This window comes from Neopsephotus bourkii, unplaced genomic scaffold (assembly GCF_033783945.1).
Source record: "Neopsephotus bourkii isolate Nb327-2 ecotype Australia unplaced genomic scaffold, CSIRO-AGI_Nbou_v1 NB_272, whole genome shotgun sequence".
NCBI lineage: Eukaryota > Metazoa > Chordata > Aves > Psittaciformes > Psittacidae > Neopsephotus > Neopsephotus bourkii.
Window position 1 is genome coordinate 5,316,273 of NW_026900781.1, and position 18,271 is coordinate 5,334,543.

The 18,271-nt window shown below is 37.9% G+C and overlaps 1 protein-coding gene across 1 annotated transcript in view; it reads left to right on the forward strand.

Moving 5' to 3' along the window:
- The window catches only part of KIF13A (kinesin family member 13A), a 110,718-nt gene that overhangs the window by 44,066 nt on the left and 48,381 nt on the right, over nucleotides 1-18,271 (forward strand). The window contains exons 3-8 of the mRNA XM_061346420.1: nucleotides 4,269-4,329; nucleotides 13,337-13,429; nucleotides 13,942-14,122; nucleotides 15,131-15,218; nucleotides 16,539-16,673; nucleotides 17,217-17,329. Coding sequence (XP_061202404.1) covers nucleotides 4,299-4,329; nucleotides 13,337-13,429; nucleotides 13,942-14,122; nucleotides 15,131-15,218; nucleotides 16,539-16,673; nucleotides 17,217-17,329 — 641 coding nt within the window. The 5' untranslated portion in view covers nucleotides 4,269-4,298. The remainder of the gene's footprint in view (nucleotides 1-4,268; nucleotides 4,330-13,336; nucleotides 13,430-13,941; nucleotides 14,123-15,130; nucleotides 15,219-16,538; nucleotides 16,674-17,216; nucleotides 17,330-18,271) is intronic.

An 18,271-nucleotide genomic window follows, 5' to 3' on the forward strand; every position in this document is an offset into this window, starting at 1 on the left:
AGAAGTTCTTTACTGTTAGGGTGGTGAGGCACTGGAATAGGTTGCCCAAGGAAGTTGTGAATGCTCCATCCCTGGCAGTGTTCAAGGCCAGGTTGGACAGACCCTTGAGTGACATGGTTTAGTGTGAGGTGCCCCTGCCCATGGCAGGGGGGTTGGAACTAGGTGATCTTAAGGTCCTTTCCAACCCTAACTATTCTGTGATTCTATGATTCCATGTGCCCACTTACACTGACACTGGATACAGTAGTACCAGCATCTAACATCTACTGGCTAATTCTCATTACATTCCATTTTTATGTTGGTGATGTAATGTTTGTGAGTTAAAATGCTTACAATGAATGTACAGTGAGTACGTACTCAACTTTCTATACTTATTTTTACTATGGACTTACAGTTGTGCAGGGTCTGTCCTGGTGAGTCGCGTTCTGTTACTTGTAGCTGTGTTACTTGACTAGTTCTGGATGTCTGAAATGCAATGTCCAAGCTTTTTTACAACTGCTATACTACTCAGACTGGAAGTATTGTGCAGTTTCAAATGCTGAAATAATAGAGCTAGGGAAAAAACAACCGTGTTTTGTCCCTTTGCTGCACTTAAAATGTTTGGCTTAGAAGCTACTACCCTAGTGGGGTAGGTTCTTGGCAGTTTCCTTTTATCTAGCTTTCTCTTTAGATGCTAGGATGAGGCATGAGGTATAGAATCTTGGAAAAATAAGACACTTGTAAGGCTTGTTTCCTAGTTACCTCTGTAATTTAAAAGCCTAGAATAATTTTGGGTCTGCTTGTGAGAACCGGCCAACACCTGTGTGAACTTATGTCTGCTTGAGGTTGAACGCCTACCTGTGCAGACACTTGAAGTAAGTCTGTACGTGTCTTTCGTGGTTTTCCCTTTTTGCTTACCTTCTGAAAATACATTAAGCTTCCTGGTTCAGTGGCTACGGAACTGACTTCAGAGTAGTAGGAAAGTAAAAATACTTGCCCATATAGTCAGAGGCTTACTCAAAATGCTTAGGAAAGTAACTGTAAGTTTCAAGAAATCTCAGTGGAGATAGAAGTAGCAACTTTAAACTTTGAATTTCAAACAAAAATACTTGCTTTTTTTCTTTGGATGTTAAAGCACCTAAATGGAATAGATTTTCAAAAATGTAGTTAAAAGCTTATTCAAAGAGAGAGCTCAAAATTTAAAAAGTTCTGTTTGTGTGTCACACACCTCTCTCTCCAAATATGTTTCAATAGTAGTTTTGATATAGATTATATATAGAAGTTGGTAAAGATTTTTGCTTTCTTCAAAAAGCTAAAAAGGCATTTTCAGTGCCCAGTAATTCCCAGTGTGAGTATTGGCCACACTGAGTTTGAGACTTCAGCATTATCAGAACTCTTCATAGCTTCAATAATTATATTTCCTTCTTCAAGGAAATAGATCTTGAGGAGAATACTCCTATCAAATGAAAAAGTGATACCCAACATTTTTGTTTTCAAAGAATAACAATAAGTGAAAATGGAAGAAGGAAGGGAGCACCAAGGATAAGACTGAGGGTTTTTTCTTTTCAATCATAGCTTAGGTTCTGTGTCTTGGTCCCAAGTGTGCTTGTGTGCTGCTGTTGTGACTGCATGTCCTGCAGTTCTTGCACTGGAGGTCAGGAAAATAGAAACTAGTGGGCCATTTTTTGAACAGAAAAGGTGATCGAAAGGGTCACTCTTCAGGTAGGAGATGGCCCTACTGGCATTTCCTGTGAAATGCCTTCATTAGGTACATGGGGAAGAGCCTCACTGATTGGGGCCAAGTTTCTCGTTCTTTTATGCCTTCTTAACTCTGTTAATTCTTGCCTTTGAAATCTGTTTTCCCAAAGGTCTGAGTTGTCCTGAAAATTGCTTTGATTAGGCACTTCCTTAAATTATCATTGCTGGGAATGTTCAAGGTTGGTGTTTTGTCACCACCAATCAAAACAATTTTGAAATATTGGCCCACCTGTTTTAATGCAGAAGGGATTTTTACTGCAGCTGCTCTACATGTTTCACAAATAGTGGTGCCCCAGCAGTTCCCACTTTTTTGCCTGATGCTTTTTTATTTTAAAGTAATCTTGTTACTTCTGCTAGAAGGATTTGTCAAATTTCCAGAACAAGTTTTATATAGAGACCAAGTCCATGCCCTGGCTTTTTATGCATGAAAAGATACAAAAATGCTGTATTTGCTTTGGTTTTATCTTGAGACAGAATTTTTTTCTTCCTCTTGCCATAGTAGTTTTTGAACCTTCAAAAAACAGTCTGACCAATTTTTACTGTTTAAAAAGAAAAAAAAAGCTGCTTCTCTATGAGAAGTGCTTGGCTGAAAGCACATATGAGTTTTTTAAAGCCTCAGCGTTTAAATTAGGAGTCACTGAATAATCCTGTCATGATTCCCCATGCTAACCAAGGGGAAAATGCATAGGACAACAGACTAAATAGATCTACAGTACTGCTGCATTGACGTTTAAGTCATTACGCACGAGCATGTGTAGCTGGGTAACTCTTTTAACTGGGCAGCATGATCCACTGCAGACAGATACTGTTACCAAGTCCTGTGAAGAGAAGTTCATACAAGTGGAATGTGAGAAGAGAAACAGTAGGTTTTGGATTATAAAAGTTTGGAGAAGGGTTAGAGCATTCTTATTGATGACAGGGAGTTTTTTATGCTTAGATTTGAAGCGCAACAAACAAATGCAAGAAGTAATTTAAGCCTCTACTTACGTGGAGATGAGGTGACTTGCATTTTGCTTACAGTTCGATAGCAAAGCTACATCTTTAACTCTGGCACATCAGGGAACATCCTGACTCATGAAGTTGTTCATTCTATTTGTGCTGCAATAAGTGACTTAGACCTCCCTGTTAGATTGTTATTATGGGTTTGTTTGTTTTCTCTTCAGAAGGGGATTCCATAACTCTTTTTTCCTTTTGTGGACTAAGTGTTGCCTCAGTATGGAGTCTTCTCTTGGGCTATTTGATGTGTTTTGCATTACGGAAAGGGAAGGAGGCGAGGTTACTGTGCTACCTGGTTTAATCCTTCTGAAATACTTGCAGCAACAGACATTTTGGGAAGAATTAGGTTACAGTATATCTGTAGATGGTGTAGTAACTGTACAGTAGCAGGGAATCCAAGATGTTCTACATCCCCAAAAGCGAAAGGAAATGATCCATCTTCTTTTGCACTTCAGAGTTTGTCTCACAAGGAATTTGGTGTTTCCACCAATAGAGCCTGTGGTTCTTTCTCTACGTTAACCTTCATGGCTTGTCTCATTAAGGAGATCAGCTGTTGGAAGACCAGGCAGAGAAAATCTTGGCTCATGGGAAGTTTTAACAAAGAAGGTTGGCTGGGTTGTTTCCCGTCCTCTTGGGATCCCAAAGGGAAAAGAAAAAGAATTTGTATAATTTACTCATCCACAGTCAGTTCACCATGGTAAAATGTGGAAAATGCGTTTCAGCTTAAGGTGTGTTTGTGGCAATATAAAGCTGTCAAAACAACAGTGTTAAATGTCTATACCATGTTGTTCTCAGATGTGCAGAAAAAGTAACTTGGATCAAGTCCCAGCATGTTAAGTGTTTTTACAGGATGCTCTTCCAGGTCCACAAGTCCACTGAGCCCAGTATTGAATCTCATTTGATTTCTACCCAGCTGGAACTCTTGACTGAAGTGGTATTAAGTCTCTTCATTAAAGCAGGCCCTGATAGCTTGTTTGGCTGATAGAGCTACATTTTCTATTTGTAAGTTTTGAGCTTTCCTCTAGTGAGATGCAGTACAGTTTAAGCAGATAATCTGCTAGTACTTATTTGCTCCTTAAGGCTTGTAAGTAATGGTCTTCTTTGAGCCTTAGAAGTCCAACCCATGCTAGAACTTTTGTGTGTCTTGTATTGGTGTCTGCTAAATAGTCATCATTTTCTGTATATCGAGTCCTTTTGGTGCTGTTTCATTACTGCTGGCAGAAACTTTTGTCAGCATTAGTGCCTAGAGAAGAGTGGAGATAATTCTTAGGTTTTGGATGAGTTTTCAAGTCTATAGTAAGAGATTCAGTGAGCAGTATTGTGAATAATGCAGATAGAAAATAAGTATTGCAGTTGTGTGACTCTCAAGATTTCCCAAAAGTGTTCTTGCAGATGAAGCCTTTTTACATTTCTGATTTAGGAGCCACAGAAAGCAATGCAGTCTAACTGCAATTCAGGAGTCACAGATTGTACTGCTTTAAGAGACATGCTGTGTAACCAGAGTTCCTAATTTGTCTTTCTGTTTGCTTCTACAGGTGTTTGCCTTTGATCACTGCTTCTGGTCCATGGATGAATCAAACACCACAAAATATGCAGGTAAACTATTTTCCATACATCTGGTAGTGTGAATAATTTGAGAACACAGAGTTTGGGTTTGTGTTTCGTGGAAGTTTTTTTTCATTTTGAACTGTGATCAAGCAATTTCTTCACAGAAGCAGACTCCTCATTTTTACAGGGATGGAGTCATCTGAGTTCTGGTGCCTCAGTTCAGAAGGAATGCAAGCTTTAAGGTGCCCAGGAGGGGTTTAGGAGGGGTGCTTTTTACGTCCAAGCTGTAATGGTCTTTTTTATCTCCTGGCAGCACCTTTTGTGAGGATTTCTTCTGTCACTTAGAATGAAATTTCAGTTCTGCATCAGTGATTTCTGTGTGATTCACTGTGATGCTAGTGATGAATGTGTGTGTTTTCAGTGCTCTGTGTTCCTGTGCGTGAGAGGAATAAAGCATGTTCTCCTCAGGTAGCATGCTTATTTCAAGTCTTTCAAGTCATTCATAGTCTAAAAGTTCAGATCCCCAGTGGTTTTGAGTGCTCAGTTTTATGACTCCTTCCTCTTAAAAACTGGATAATCCGGGCAAGACTGTAATCCCAGTAGTTAGTTTCCTCATAACTGGATTTGTGTATTAGCATATTCATACTTCATAAGAGGACTTGTTTTGATAGAGCTGACTCTGAATGCTGGGATTTTAAAGCTGTGGTCCACGGAAAGGATGAAAAAAAAAAAGACTCAATTTAGGTATTCATATTACAAAGTTCTGTGGCCCTTAAGAAATGTTGAAGGTTGATAGAGTTAATTAGCTCAGAGATTGAGATCAGTGGTCTAATATATGAACTGTCATATACTTCTGTTAAAATATATCTCTGACTGCTGTAGTTCCTGGTATCAAAACCCAAATCTTGGGAGTTGCACTTGATCATGGATTCCGCTGTATTTCTTGCTTGTCTGAGCTAATATATGTTTCATCAGGAAAAAACTTCTGTGTCTGCTTGTCTTTCAGTAACTGTCTTTGCATTGATCATGTTCACTGCACTGTATTTTTAGTTCAGGTTATTAGAGTCTGGAGCACGCAGTATCTCTATTTGTGTCTGCACGCTTGCATTTCTTCTAAAGGAAGGAGGTGATGGTATATACTCAGATCTTGGCTCCACTTGCCTCCAGTGTGCAGGTGGGAGCTGTGTGTTATAAACCCACAGACAGAGAAGAGGGAGACCACAGAAACACCCCTAACCAGTTAAACTTGTTTCTATCTGCAGGCAAATTCAGTGGAGTTCTAGGTCTAGCTAGACAGATGTATTAAATACTCCCTGCCAAAAGTAATTTCTCTGAATGCTCAAGTTTAATGTCATTGGCAGGCACAATTAAAAAGAAACATGTATAAAGCCTGAAATCTAAGTCCAGAGTGCTTGTAAATGTAACTAATATATGAGCTTCAGGCTTAAGTAAAATACTTGAAAAAGATAAAAGTCATGTGAGACAAATTTAGTTACTTGAGAAACCCTTTTATTTGTATCGAAGAACTACGCCGGAAGATGTGACAGTGAAAGGCTTAACTGGACATTCTCAAGTTCAAGGCTACCCTGTCAGTCATTGCTCTCTGTATGAAACCAAAACATGCTCATCTTGCATTATGATGAATAGATGTAGTGTGGTGTATATCACAACATATTAAAGATTTTGTCAATTGACATGTAGGACATCAGAAACTTCACAATATGGTATGAACTGCAGACAGCATATGTATGAATTCTTTTTTGGCTTAGGTAGGTAAGTCTTCCATGTTGGTTTTGGGGTGGTTTTGTATGTCAACAAAACCAAAGTTTGTGCTTTCCTGGAAATGCATGTTTGTTACAGGATCCTTAAAGATGTCACATGTGATTATAGACTAGGTTTAGTTTTCACTTTGCTGGTTGATCTACAGTACTACCAGCACTTACTCATACTTTTTGCACAAGAGAGGTTCTTATTTGGATAACATTCATTGCTTAATTGGGTAATTGATTACAACTTTCAGGCTGCAGGGGAGCAGAGCTGACCCTGAAATGGGATTAGCTATCTTCTCTTACAGTCAGTTTATTCTGTGAGATGTCTTCAACTTTGTTGGCTGAACATAAGGTTTACTTTGTACTTCCTAACTTTCTTTCTGAACTCATATTCAGGAAGCACAAAGGATCTTATTCCATTTTGGAAGTTACCTTCTCTTTCCAGCATTTGAAAACACAGGGATTATTGCTGTTGGTAACAGAATTGATTTTTTTAGCAATTCTGGGTTTTTTTCCACTGAAAAATTGGTTTCTAAAATTCTAAAACGATCCATCAGCCTCACTAACAGAATAGTGAAGGTAACCTTCATGTGATGAAACATACCTAGAGGGCATCTTTGCAGCTGTTCTTGCAGGATTCTATCTCTTAAAACCAAGAGGGAGTCTGGATCATAGAAAAGGAGTAAGCTCTTTTACAAGACCTTTGTGTAAGTGTGCTTTGCTTTCAGATGCTGTAGGGGATGGAGGCTTTTTAACAACTTGGTATTGCATCTTAAGAGATTGCAAAGTCCAGAACCCCCTCTGAATTGCCTTTATGACTGAAAAGGAAGTGTTTATAGTCAATGTTAAAGTGGAAGGGTGGTTTCTTTTGGAGGGGGTGTTGTTTTTTTGTTCATTTTGGTTTGGTTTTTTGTTTCTTTTTTGGTTTTGTTTTCGTTATTTAATTTAATGAGTTAGCAGGTAGATAGAGGATTACTCTGAATACTGATGCTCTGTGCTTCTGAATAATTTGTGGCTGTGTTGTTCCATGCAAGAAGCAGTTAAAATCTTTGGGTTTGTGCTGTTCATCAGATGCAAGCTCCTGTACCTTTTTTGACGGTTTAATTCTGAAAGACATATTCATAGCAGAATATGAATCTCTTATCAGAAAAAAAACAAAACAAAAATAGGTCAGTGAAATAAATTTTTGAGGAGAGAAGGGAATTTGCTTCTAGGATAGAATGAGTTTGCCTTGATCTGGAAAAGGGCTGGAGCTTTGCCTTACAGGCTGCAGGAGAGGTATTTTGAGAGTAAGCAGAATAACTTCTTACTCCTGTTTCTTGACTTGAATAGTTCAAGAATCAGCTCATGGATAGCACCTGCTTGTCTTGAACAGCTCACAGAGACAAATAACAGCTCAGCATTTTGGTGGAGAAGAGGACATTGAGAAATTCTCAGAGTTGAGAACAAAGAATTCTTTGTTCTAAGCCTAGACAACAGTAAGAGCCTATTGAAGTCTGCAGTGAAGTGGATTTTTAAAAGGAAGGAAAGAAACCCTTCAGTTTGGGAAGGATTCAGGAGATGATATAAATAACTACCGTGGCACTTGGGCAGGTCCATTCCAAGGAACCCGTGGTGTATCAACTTGTTGGTGGATTTTTCTGAAATTCCTTAAGCTGCATCACATCTGGCCTGAAAGCTCAGTTCTGTGTTTCTGCAGGCTGTGTTGCCCCGAAAGGCTGAACACCTGATTTTGGGCTAAGATTTAATTTTATAGGAAATATATGTGCTGACTACTGCTCTTTCAGCAGCTGTTTTAAAAGGAAACAAATTGCCTTAAAGAACTGTACACTTCTACCCTCACAAGAGATTGTAAATTTTGATCAGGCATGAGTGTCTGTTTGTAATTCTGACTTAATATTTAAGCTGTTACATGAGAGAAACCTATCCCTTTGTTGCCTTTCTTACTGTTCCCTTGGCTTTTTTCTTCCCCTTCCCATTCGCCTTTTTATTTTTTTAAGAGGAGCCTCTGCATGGTATGTGAGTCTTAGTTTCATGTCACATAGCTGACATCTGACATACACATTTGAGGGAAACTTACTCAGTGGGGCTTTAGTGCTGTATGGGTCAGGCACTTGAGACAGACATTACAGTACCTAATTTGATGCACTGGAGAACTTTTAGTGGATTAAGGCTTCTAACATTAAAGACTCCAGTGGTTTGTCAGTACTGTTATATTAGGCTGTAATAGTTAGATGGTGCTAGCCGTTGTGCTTTTAGATTCTTGTTAAGGTGAACCATAAGCATCTTTCTTCCCATTTTAAAGAGATTCTTTAAATACTGTTATCTAGCAGAGCTTTTAATAATTCTGATCTCCACAGATCAGGTTTTATTGTAATTATTAAGTCATGGAAGCAGCTGTGATTTATTGCTGTCGAGATTTACTTATTAAAATGTTCTGGCTTAGAGATTAAGCCCTTAAGAGACTTGCTTTTCAGTATTGTATGTAACAAGTTGTTAACTTGGTTCTAGGTATTTTTGCTGTGTAAGGGAGTGGGTTTCAGGAATGCCAGCAATAATGTTGCAGTCACCACCTGCCTGAATGACTCTGTGCTAAGATGAGACAATTATCCCTATTTCGGGTTGACAGGTTGTTGCGAACTAGAAATACTAGATATCTAAAAACTGCACACTGAAACAAATTTTAGTTACAGTGTAACTTGAATGTGTTTGTGGCTAAGTGGGCAGCTCTTGGGAAAGGCAGCAACTGCCTTTTTAAAAGGGAGTTTTGTTGGAAAGGGAGTGGCCCTCCTTCCTCCCTTCCCTTTTCTTTCTTCTCTTCTGCTGTTTGTCACCAGTCAGGCAAACTTGAATATGTTTAAGCTTTATTTGTAAATAGCTTAATTTTGCAGATTGTGAGAAGGGGTCCTAGGGTTTCTCTGCAATGCGAAGGTTCCACCAGCTGTACTGTCAAACTGGATTTTCTGACTGGGGCTTCAGGGACTGTAAGGGGATGATTTGGAGGAAGAGAAGGGGAAGGAGCATAGACATGTTAAAGAGAATAATTTAATACCTTTTCTGCTTTGTGCTTTTGCATGTTAGGCTATGTATTTATGTTTCTGTTTTGGGGGACTTTTAATTATCTTACATGTTCTCCAAATTTAAATGTTCCAATAATTCATACTGGCTTAGAGATTCCAACTCTGATTTCTAAGATTTTTGCATGCAGCTCTATGGGTAAATAATATGAAGTCTTTATTTTAGGTTTCTTAATAATTTAAGAGCCACTATTTACATGTGCACTGCCATGCTTTGGTACCTTTGTTTTATATTTTTTTTTCTGTTGGAATACCCAGCCATTTCAGTAGGTAAAGAACATGTGAAAAAACTTTTTAGGTTCCAAGTGCCATGCTAAATACCTTGATACGTAGTGGTAGCACAAGCATGGCATTTGAAAGTTCCAGGAATGTTGGTTAAAAATGTAAATCTGAGAGTAGGATGGGTTTCCTTTAGCTTTCAGTTAAGTCACAGATACCGTTTTGAATGCTGAAGTCTTCAGTATCTTTAGTGTGGTTACTGCAACATTTATTATCTTGGTTTATATATTTATGGAAGAATGTCAAGAGCATGTCAGCGCGATGAACGTGTGAAAATCATAGAATCATCAAATGGTTTGGGTTGGAAGGGACCATAAAGATTATCTAGCTCCAAGTTTCCCCCCCCCCCCCCATAGGGGGGCAGGAACTAGATGGAAGGAGCTAACCTTCCACTAGACCAGGTTGCTCCAAGCCCCATATAAACTGGCCTTGACCACTTCCAGGGATGGGGCAGCCACATCTTCTCTGGGCAACCTGTGCCCTCATAGTGAAGAGTTTCTTAGGACTAAAAATATTCAGTCCTAAGAGCTAATGGAGAGATTCTTGGGTCAGTCTCCTCCTGGAAGTGGCAGCCTGAGAGATTGGGAGTTATTCATTTAATCTGTTGAAGAGTTACTGTTTTCTGCCTACTGTTAGCATCAGGCTTGTTGTTACACTTGTCAAAATGTGCAGATAATGTCTTGAGGCTGTGAAGACGGTTACAGCTGTACAACTTCATTGTCTGGTAAACGCAGAAAAGGTTTTCGTGTTGTCTCGATGTACACGTTCAGAACTGAGTGGGCATCCATCAGTGTTTCTCAGGTTTTGATTAGCAGAGCATCTCTGACAGTGTCTTAGTAGGCTTTCACACCTTGCAGCATTAGGGGCACTGCCACATGTGCCATAACTAGAGGTACGGGGTATACAGCAACACTGTTAATCTTTCTCACTGAGTGATTCCAGGTTGACAGTCTTGCTCTTTAAATTAAAGGAAACAAGATTTTTTTTAGGCTGTCATCTGTAAGGAGAACTCGCCAGACTTAGCTCCCTAGTCCTTGAAGGGATGAGCAGACAGGAGAAAGTGGCTGGTGAGAGCTGGCAGCTTGTCTGCTTATCCTGTGTACATAACAGCCTTGGGTATACTCTTCCCAGCTTGGCTGACTGCATGTCTGTCAGTCACATAAGGCTTGCCCATGTTCTGAGCAGAAGATGGGAGAGAGGATGGGTGTTCTGGTGTCAAGCCTTTAGTTGCCTCTGTAAGAGGCTATATGGTCTTAGCCAGCTGGAAGATTGGGAAACCTTGTCTAAAAGACAAAATAAAGGTTGCTGTAGGGGAAATCTTTCTGTTAACTAAATGTGGTTGGGGTTTTTTTCCTGTATTTCTCCCTTTTACTGTAAATTAAGTTAGAATCAGGTTAAAACTTCTGCTTACCTCTAAACACTAGGTGTCTGTGGAAGAAAAGTTCTGTAAGCAAAAGTATTAATTGCAGGTGATATAGGTTTATTTACCAAACAAAAATGTGTTAGTGTAGAAAATGGAACTGCATTATTTCTTTTGACTGTTAGTGCCCATAAACATAATTCCATACAATACAGCTCTTTAAATCAGTTTGCAAACCCACTAATTAAATTTGTGGGAGAAACAGTGAGGTTTCTTAATGAAAAATAACCAAATATTTTGGATTATATGCTGTTACCCTCAACAGTGTATTGCATTAGCAAATGCATAAAATATCCATGATTGAAGTTTAACGTCTTGCACTCTTTTCTATTAGTGCATTTAAAATCTTATTTTATGCCATGGCAATTTGTCTGGTTACTGTAAACATCACTCTGTAATGACCCCTTTGTCTGTGGTGGTTTTGCTGAGCTCTTAAAACCTGTTATAAAAAATACCATTTTAGCATTACGTATCTGTGTCTGACTGACTCTGTGTTGACTGTTTGAAAATTATTTTTTTTTCCGGAAAAATTAAAAATAATAATCCAGCTTTGCCTGTGGGGTTCAGACCTGTTTCCTTCCCTGATATTTAGCAGTAAGGGATTCTGTAAGTTATCTTACGGTTATCATGACTGTGACAGTTTTATAATGTTTTGGTATCCGCTGGGGGTTTTTTACTTATGGAACGTGAAGATTACTGGTTTATTGTTGGTCAGAAGGTGTTTTCCTCTTCTGAAAAATGGTTTTCTTCTCCACTCATAATTATTATGGAATATATATACTTTTAATAATTATACTCTCCTTCAGTGTTTGCTTGAGGTTTGCATTCTTGCTCAGCAAGATAGTAAGTGGCTCCCTGCTTCTTTGATATTTGGTAACTTCAAAATGGGCCCTCAGGAGGTGGGTGGAAAGCAAATTTTTCTGTGTTTTATGTTCTTATCTCCAACTGATATATTTTCTTTATTGGTTCTTCTGTAGTTTAACATTCTGTATAGCTGTTTCCAGTTTGTTTGAACAGTGCTGTCTCAACATAGATTTGGAATGAGAAGTGAATGAATGTGCATGGGGAAGGAGATGGAGTTATTTCAGAGTACAGCAGATTCTCTTCTGTGTTTAACTCCTGTATTCCTCTGTTTAATTCCGTTTCTGAACTGTGTTAATCCGGAGCAGTGACACTTCTCAGAATTTTAGAAAATCAATTGGAAGGATACACAAAGGCCATTTGATAGGGCATCACTGTTTTGGGGTTTTTTTCTTCACAGCAGAAGAGAAATTAGATTACAGTTAAAGGAAAATAAAAGCAATGTAGTACTTGTAGTTCTAGTTATGTGCCTGTAAATCATTCCACAGGCTGTTCTTCAGGAATTTTCTGGGCTACCAATTAGTCAAGGATAATGGACTGTAAATGTTCTCATGTAATGTATAAATTTATAGCTAGATTTTTTTTATGCTGGTATGTTCCATTTTGGGAACTATGGAAGTCCTCATTGCATCCACTGTATAAAATCATTTCTTGTAACTGACAGGTGCTGAAAATAACTTAGCAAAATGAGAGATGCAGTGATCATAGCTGTTCAGAAAGTCAGCAGGCAGTGAATGTAAGATTAAAACCAAACATCAGAAGCTGTATAAATACTGTCCTTAGCTCAGCTGTGCTTGTTTTGAGTGTACACACAGCTGATATAATTCTCTGATCAGAACTCAAAGTAGACAAGCCATTGACCCTCTTCATGGTGTACAAACTGTGGGCTTTCCTGTTAAAAAAATAAATAAATAAAACAAGAAAAGATCATCCACCGTGCCTGTTTTCATCTTCTACGTGTAAAAGATTGAAGTGCACCTAAAATCTGCCTGGCACAGGGAGACAGTTTTCAGACTATGAAGTTCTTCAGCTGATGTTTCAAACTGGGGATTTGGCAGAATACATCCTCAAAAGCCCTGTTGAAAGTCTTGCAGCCTCCTAATATACATTTGCTTCCTGAATGTCATTAGAGCGAATGCCATCATGGTTCCAGCATCACTTTGTCATGGAGTTAATCATATAATAGCTTATGGTGAGACTTGAGGCCAGTTCCCAAGACAACAAGCACTACTGTTTGTAGCATGGTATTTGTTGTACCTTTAATATCCTAGTTCACTAATGTGTTAAATTGCAATTCAGTTACATGACTCTTTTGGTTTTAGTTTTTGAATAAGGGTTGTATATTAATTGCAGAATTTGCACTTAAATAATACAAATTTTAGACATCTATTTTATTTTCTAAGCATTCAACTTATGACACTTCCCAAAGAACTGCTCCCTTAACAGGAAAATCGACAATATATTTAAGCACACTAATTTCAGGCAGTGGTTTTGAACTCGTCACACAGTTGTATGTGGAATCGTTTGTTTGTTCATCAGTGCACTCAATAGTATAAATAATTTGCAAACCTTTTTTTTTTTTTCTTGTTTCCAGAAAATTTCAGTCTTTTAGTCCATTTAAAATGAATTTTGAAATATTTATTTTCTAGGTCAAGAAGTGGTGTTCAAGTGCCTTGGAGAAGGAATTCTTGAAAAGGCCTTTCAGGGATATAATGCTTGTATTTTTGCCTATGGACAGACAGGTGAGTCTTGTGTGCTGAAGGGGAAGAACACTTTTCATACACATGGGAAGTGGGATGAAAAAACCAAATATTAATCTAGATAATATTTAAAAATTGTACTTTGAAAGCTCACAGTGTTAAATGCCAAACATTTAGCACAGTCAGTGACAATATAAAGTTCTTAAAGCAGCTCTGCAGATATGTTCTAGTTAGTACCTGTTGGGGCTGCTTTCAAAGCCTGAAAGGAGTAGTTTATACCAAAGGCTCATTCAGTCTTTAATAATGTTTGAGGGTGTTCAAAGGGGGCCCAAGCAACAGCGCTGCTAAAAGAAAAAACATTTAAGATAACTTTTCTTTCTGTTTTCCTATACCTTGGAGTCCAAAGAGCAAGCTATCTGTCTGGAATAGCCTGTTGTGGTGTTCTGATATGTGCTTCTGGAGGAATAAAAAGAGAATTGAAACGTGCTTCATGAACAAATGAGTAGCTCAGAAACTAAATTCTAAAGCATTTTCTTCTCCTTTTTTTCCTCTAGGTTCAGGAAAATCCTTTTCAATGATGGGCAATGCAGAGCAGCTGGGTCTGATCCCACGGCTCTGTTGTGCTTTATTTCAGAGAATCTCTGTGGAAGAAAATGAATCTCATACCTTTAAAGTTGAAGTGTCCTATATGGAAATCTACAATGAGAAAGTCAGAGATCTGCTTGACCCAAAAGGGTGAGTAGCTTCACTCTGTCCCACAGCCATCCTTATTTTTTTCTGAAACTATAAAAGTAGAAATCCTCTTGAAGGTTCTTGAGAAGTTGTTTTGAGGTTTTTTTTCCTGACTGTATGCTCACAAGCCTCCTTTAGAAAAGACTGGATATCAAGCACTAGAAAAGAATATCCATGTAAAGCTTATATGTAGAGTAGTAACTGGTGTGGATCAATCTAAATATTGGGGTACCATTGAATGATTCAAGCAAATAATACATGAACAATGTACAAGTGAATTCTAGGGTGTTTTTGTCATATGATCATATTCAGGCATGAATTTTCATCAGCTAGAAGGAATTCAAAACTTTACAGCTTGGTTCTCATGGGTTAGATGTCAAACTTTTTCAGTGTGGAAAAGTAATACCTCAGAATTTACCCATGGCATTCTTTCTTCCATTTTGTCTATTCAGAAATACTGGTTAGGCTCTCTGGCTTGGAGATGTCTAGACAGAAAGTAGTTTTGTTTTATTTTTTTATATATGAGCATTGATTATATGTGGTGTGTATTTTGATTCTTGAACATAATTGCAGTAGGTGCAGAAGTATGCAAGTTAGTTAAAAAGATAGATTTGAGACTTATTTCATATATGTCAATAAGGTGTAGAAAATGCAAGAATTGAAGCAAATTGTTGGGGGGCCAGAGCAGAAGATTGTTTTGTTTCTTTTTTTATCAGCATTCTTTCTGCCTAATAAGGAATCTCAGGTTTTGTTCTAGCCACAAATACTGGGGTGGAAGGATGCTTTAAAAATAATCCATATATGTAGATTAAAACTGGTTGGATTAATTTGAGTCTTTATTGTTAATTTGAGTTTAAAAATATCTGGAAGATGTTTTTTCTTCCTGTTACACTTAAAGGCATAAATTGACTTCTACTATATAGAAGATTTTTATAATTTCTTACTACAGTTTTTGTTTTTCAAAAAAGTTCATTTTAGTGGATTGTGTGTAAAGTCTACTTTATTTCATAGGAGTCGTCAGTCCCTTAAGGTTCGAGAGCACAAAGTGTTGGGACCATACGTAGATGGCCTGTCTCAGCTGGCTGTTACAAACTTTGAGGTAAATCTAAACCAATGACAAGTTTATAAATAACAACTTTTACATAAGCAGTAAGAATATTACAAGAGATAAACAAGTGTCTATCCAGACATTTTGGTTCTTGAATGCATTATGGTGTCTGGCAACTGCAAGGATCTTCTCTAATGCTTCATGAGTATTTATTTCATGTATAAGCATTGAAATTGCCTTTATGTTGGTTAAAAATATAATAGCGGTATTTTGCTGTTCTCAATGCACACAGCCGACATCAAGAACACAGTGTCTCCTTTGCACATGAAATACAAGGCTTCCAAAATAAGAATATTAATCTTCCAGCATGATTTCATTTTGACTTTGTTGTTGAATACAGCCACTTCTTTTATACGGATGTATTGCATGAGAGGCTACAACATAGCTTTTATAATTCATAAATTAAATCATGACAGCATCTGAGCCCACTTGAGTTGCCAAAACATATTCAAGTAAGTCAGTAATAAGTGTACTAATAAGTAGAAGCCAATGAACTAGTGTAGCTACAATGGAAATAATTAAAGTGGTGCAGTTTTTTAATTGTGTAGGCTTCTTTTTATGAGGAAGTTAATTGGTAAATGTTGGTTTTTAAAAAACATTCATGCTCTGTGTAGCATTATATGGGAACCATTTAGCTTTTTAATGGGGATTTTTGTTTTTCTGAAGCATCTGTGCATATTATAGAGTAATAAAAACTGCTTTTGCAGCTCTTGGTGAAATGCATGCTTTGAAAACACACCTTTTTTCAAATTCTAGAAAATTCTATTAATAATTAGTTTTTGGCTGATGACTTTTATGAAACTGTGTTGGCAGGCTCAGCAAGCACATATATCAGACTTGGCATAGTCTCTTTGGTTTTATATATTTGGAAAGGTCCAGGCTCCAAGCGAGGTAACCCTTTGGGCCAATTAAATGAAGATAGTATTAATGCAGTTGAGTGAAAAGGTGCATTGTGTTCATTTGTGTAAGTTGATCTGTGCTGGCTTGTTTATGGGCATTAAATGATTTGATTTGTAACGTGGATGTGGCCAACATATTTTAGAAGCAGGTAAGAAGAATGTGCATTGCCTATAGTTGCAAGGGGTTTTAAGTGTAACACTTAAAGCAGACGTGATCTATCATCAGTCTGTGGAATTGCATATCCCCAGTCCCTGTGCATCTCACAACGTGCAAAGAATTTTCTCATTACTTCTGCCTTCCTTTCCTCCTCTGTCCCACACGTACACACCCTTCCATCTAGATGGGGATTTTGTTCAGCAAGCACAGTATGTGTGTTTATCCTAGCATCACTTTTTACTCTTTTCACTCTAGGATATTGAGTCACTGATGTCAGAGGGAAACAAATCACGAACAGTTGCTGCAACCAACATGAATGAAGAAAGCAGCCGCTCTCATGCTGTATTCAATATTATAGTGACTCAAACACTTTATGACCTGCATTCTGGTGTATGTATTTCTGATAATTAATTATGAAGTCATGGTGAATTCTTCCTTCCTTTCTTCCTCTTACACATACGTTATCTGTTTAGCCATGCTTCTACCTTTAATGCCATAGGATTCTAATAATCAAAGCAATACTAGCAAGACCATAGGATTGAGAGAACCCTGGAAGAGTGAGGAAGCACACCAGATAAAGCAAACAGTTGGATCCCTTCTTAATAACCTACTGTTACCATGAAAACTGTCTTGGGTCTTAACTGTTGCTTAGGTCTTAACTGTTGCCATGTTTTCATGGTCTGCTCTGCCAGTAAGGTTGTTGGTATTACCATACAGCTGATTCTGATTCATTAGTTCTTCATTCCTTACTAAAAAATGAATGAGTGACTCTTAAAGAGCTATAAAACAATTCCTTCTTCTCTTGTATCTTGAATTTGGTAATTTAAGCTGCATTATTATGGAGAAAAGTATTTCATGGTGACAGTGCCAAATGTATTAGCACTTTGTGCCAGTGTTTCTTAGCTGTTGTTTTTCCATGTCCCATCTGCACAGAATTCTGGAGAGAAGGTCAGCAAGGTCAGCCTGGTGGATTTGGCTGGGAGTGAGAGAGTGTCCAAAACAGGAGCTGCAGGAGAACGCCTGAAGGAAGGCAGCAACATAAACAAGTAAGACATTGGCATATGCAGGTTGCAGGGCTTAATCTTTGTAAGAATCACTGTTGTTTTCCTGGCCACCTCTGTTGGTGTGCTTGTCCCAAGTCAGTTCAAATAATAGACCTCATCAGAAGCAGTTTGTTACAGATTTTTCAGCTGCTCCATGCTGAACACTGTTTCTTTACGTTGGTATAGGGACCTGAATCATACTTGACTCAGATGAGGTCTATATGAATTTTATCTGGAAAAAGTGACAGCAGCACTCTTTAATTAAGTATATACCTTTTGTGATTCATTTATACACCCTGTCCCCAGGCTCATGTGTTTTGTCTCATCATCTGCTCAAGGAAGAATGCAAAGTTGCAGAGTTGAATGGCCTTGTTCCAACATGTATTAAAATATGTAAGGGTATAATTCATAGTTTAAGAAAACCAGCTCAGAATGAAGCTGTGTTAGTTTAGCATTGCCTTGAGCATTTGTACTCAAGCAATGACAAGTTTCAAGGCACTTTTTTGCCGTAATTACTGTGTTACTGCCCAAAAGCAAGAATTTAGCACAATATTAGTGCTGTCTTAAATATACTAATTTTCCTGGGAAAGAGAGAGTTCAACTGTTACATTAAAAGCCACTACTTTTTCAATGTAATTTTAAAATATTACAAAATATTTTGGTATTTTAAGTCAACAATGACAGCACAAAGAGTGTTTGAACAGCATTCATAGTTTAAATGATTTAAAATTACCTCTTTTTAGAGTTTGAACATGTTTGCTCTTTCTAGCTTAATTTCTAATTTACTTTGTGTTTAATATATCGTATTGGTAGCCACACTGAGCAGTCTTTGTGAAACAAAATTGTGTCTCTGACCAGTGGCAGGTATTGCACCTTTACCCCGCAGGTTATTAGTTAAATTCAAATTGGTTTTACTACAAACTGTATTTTGCATAAACAAAGATG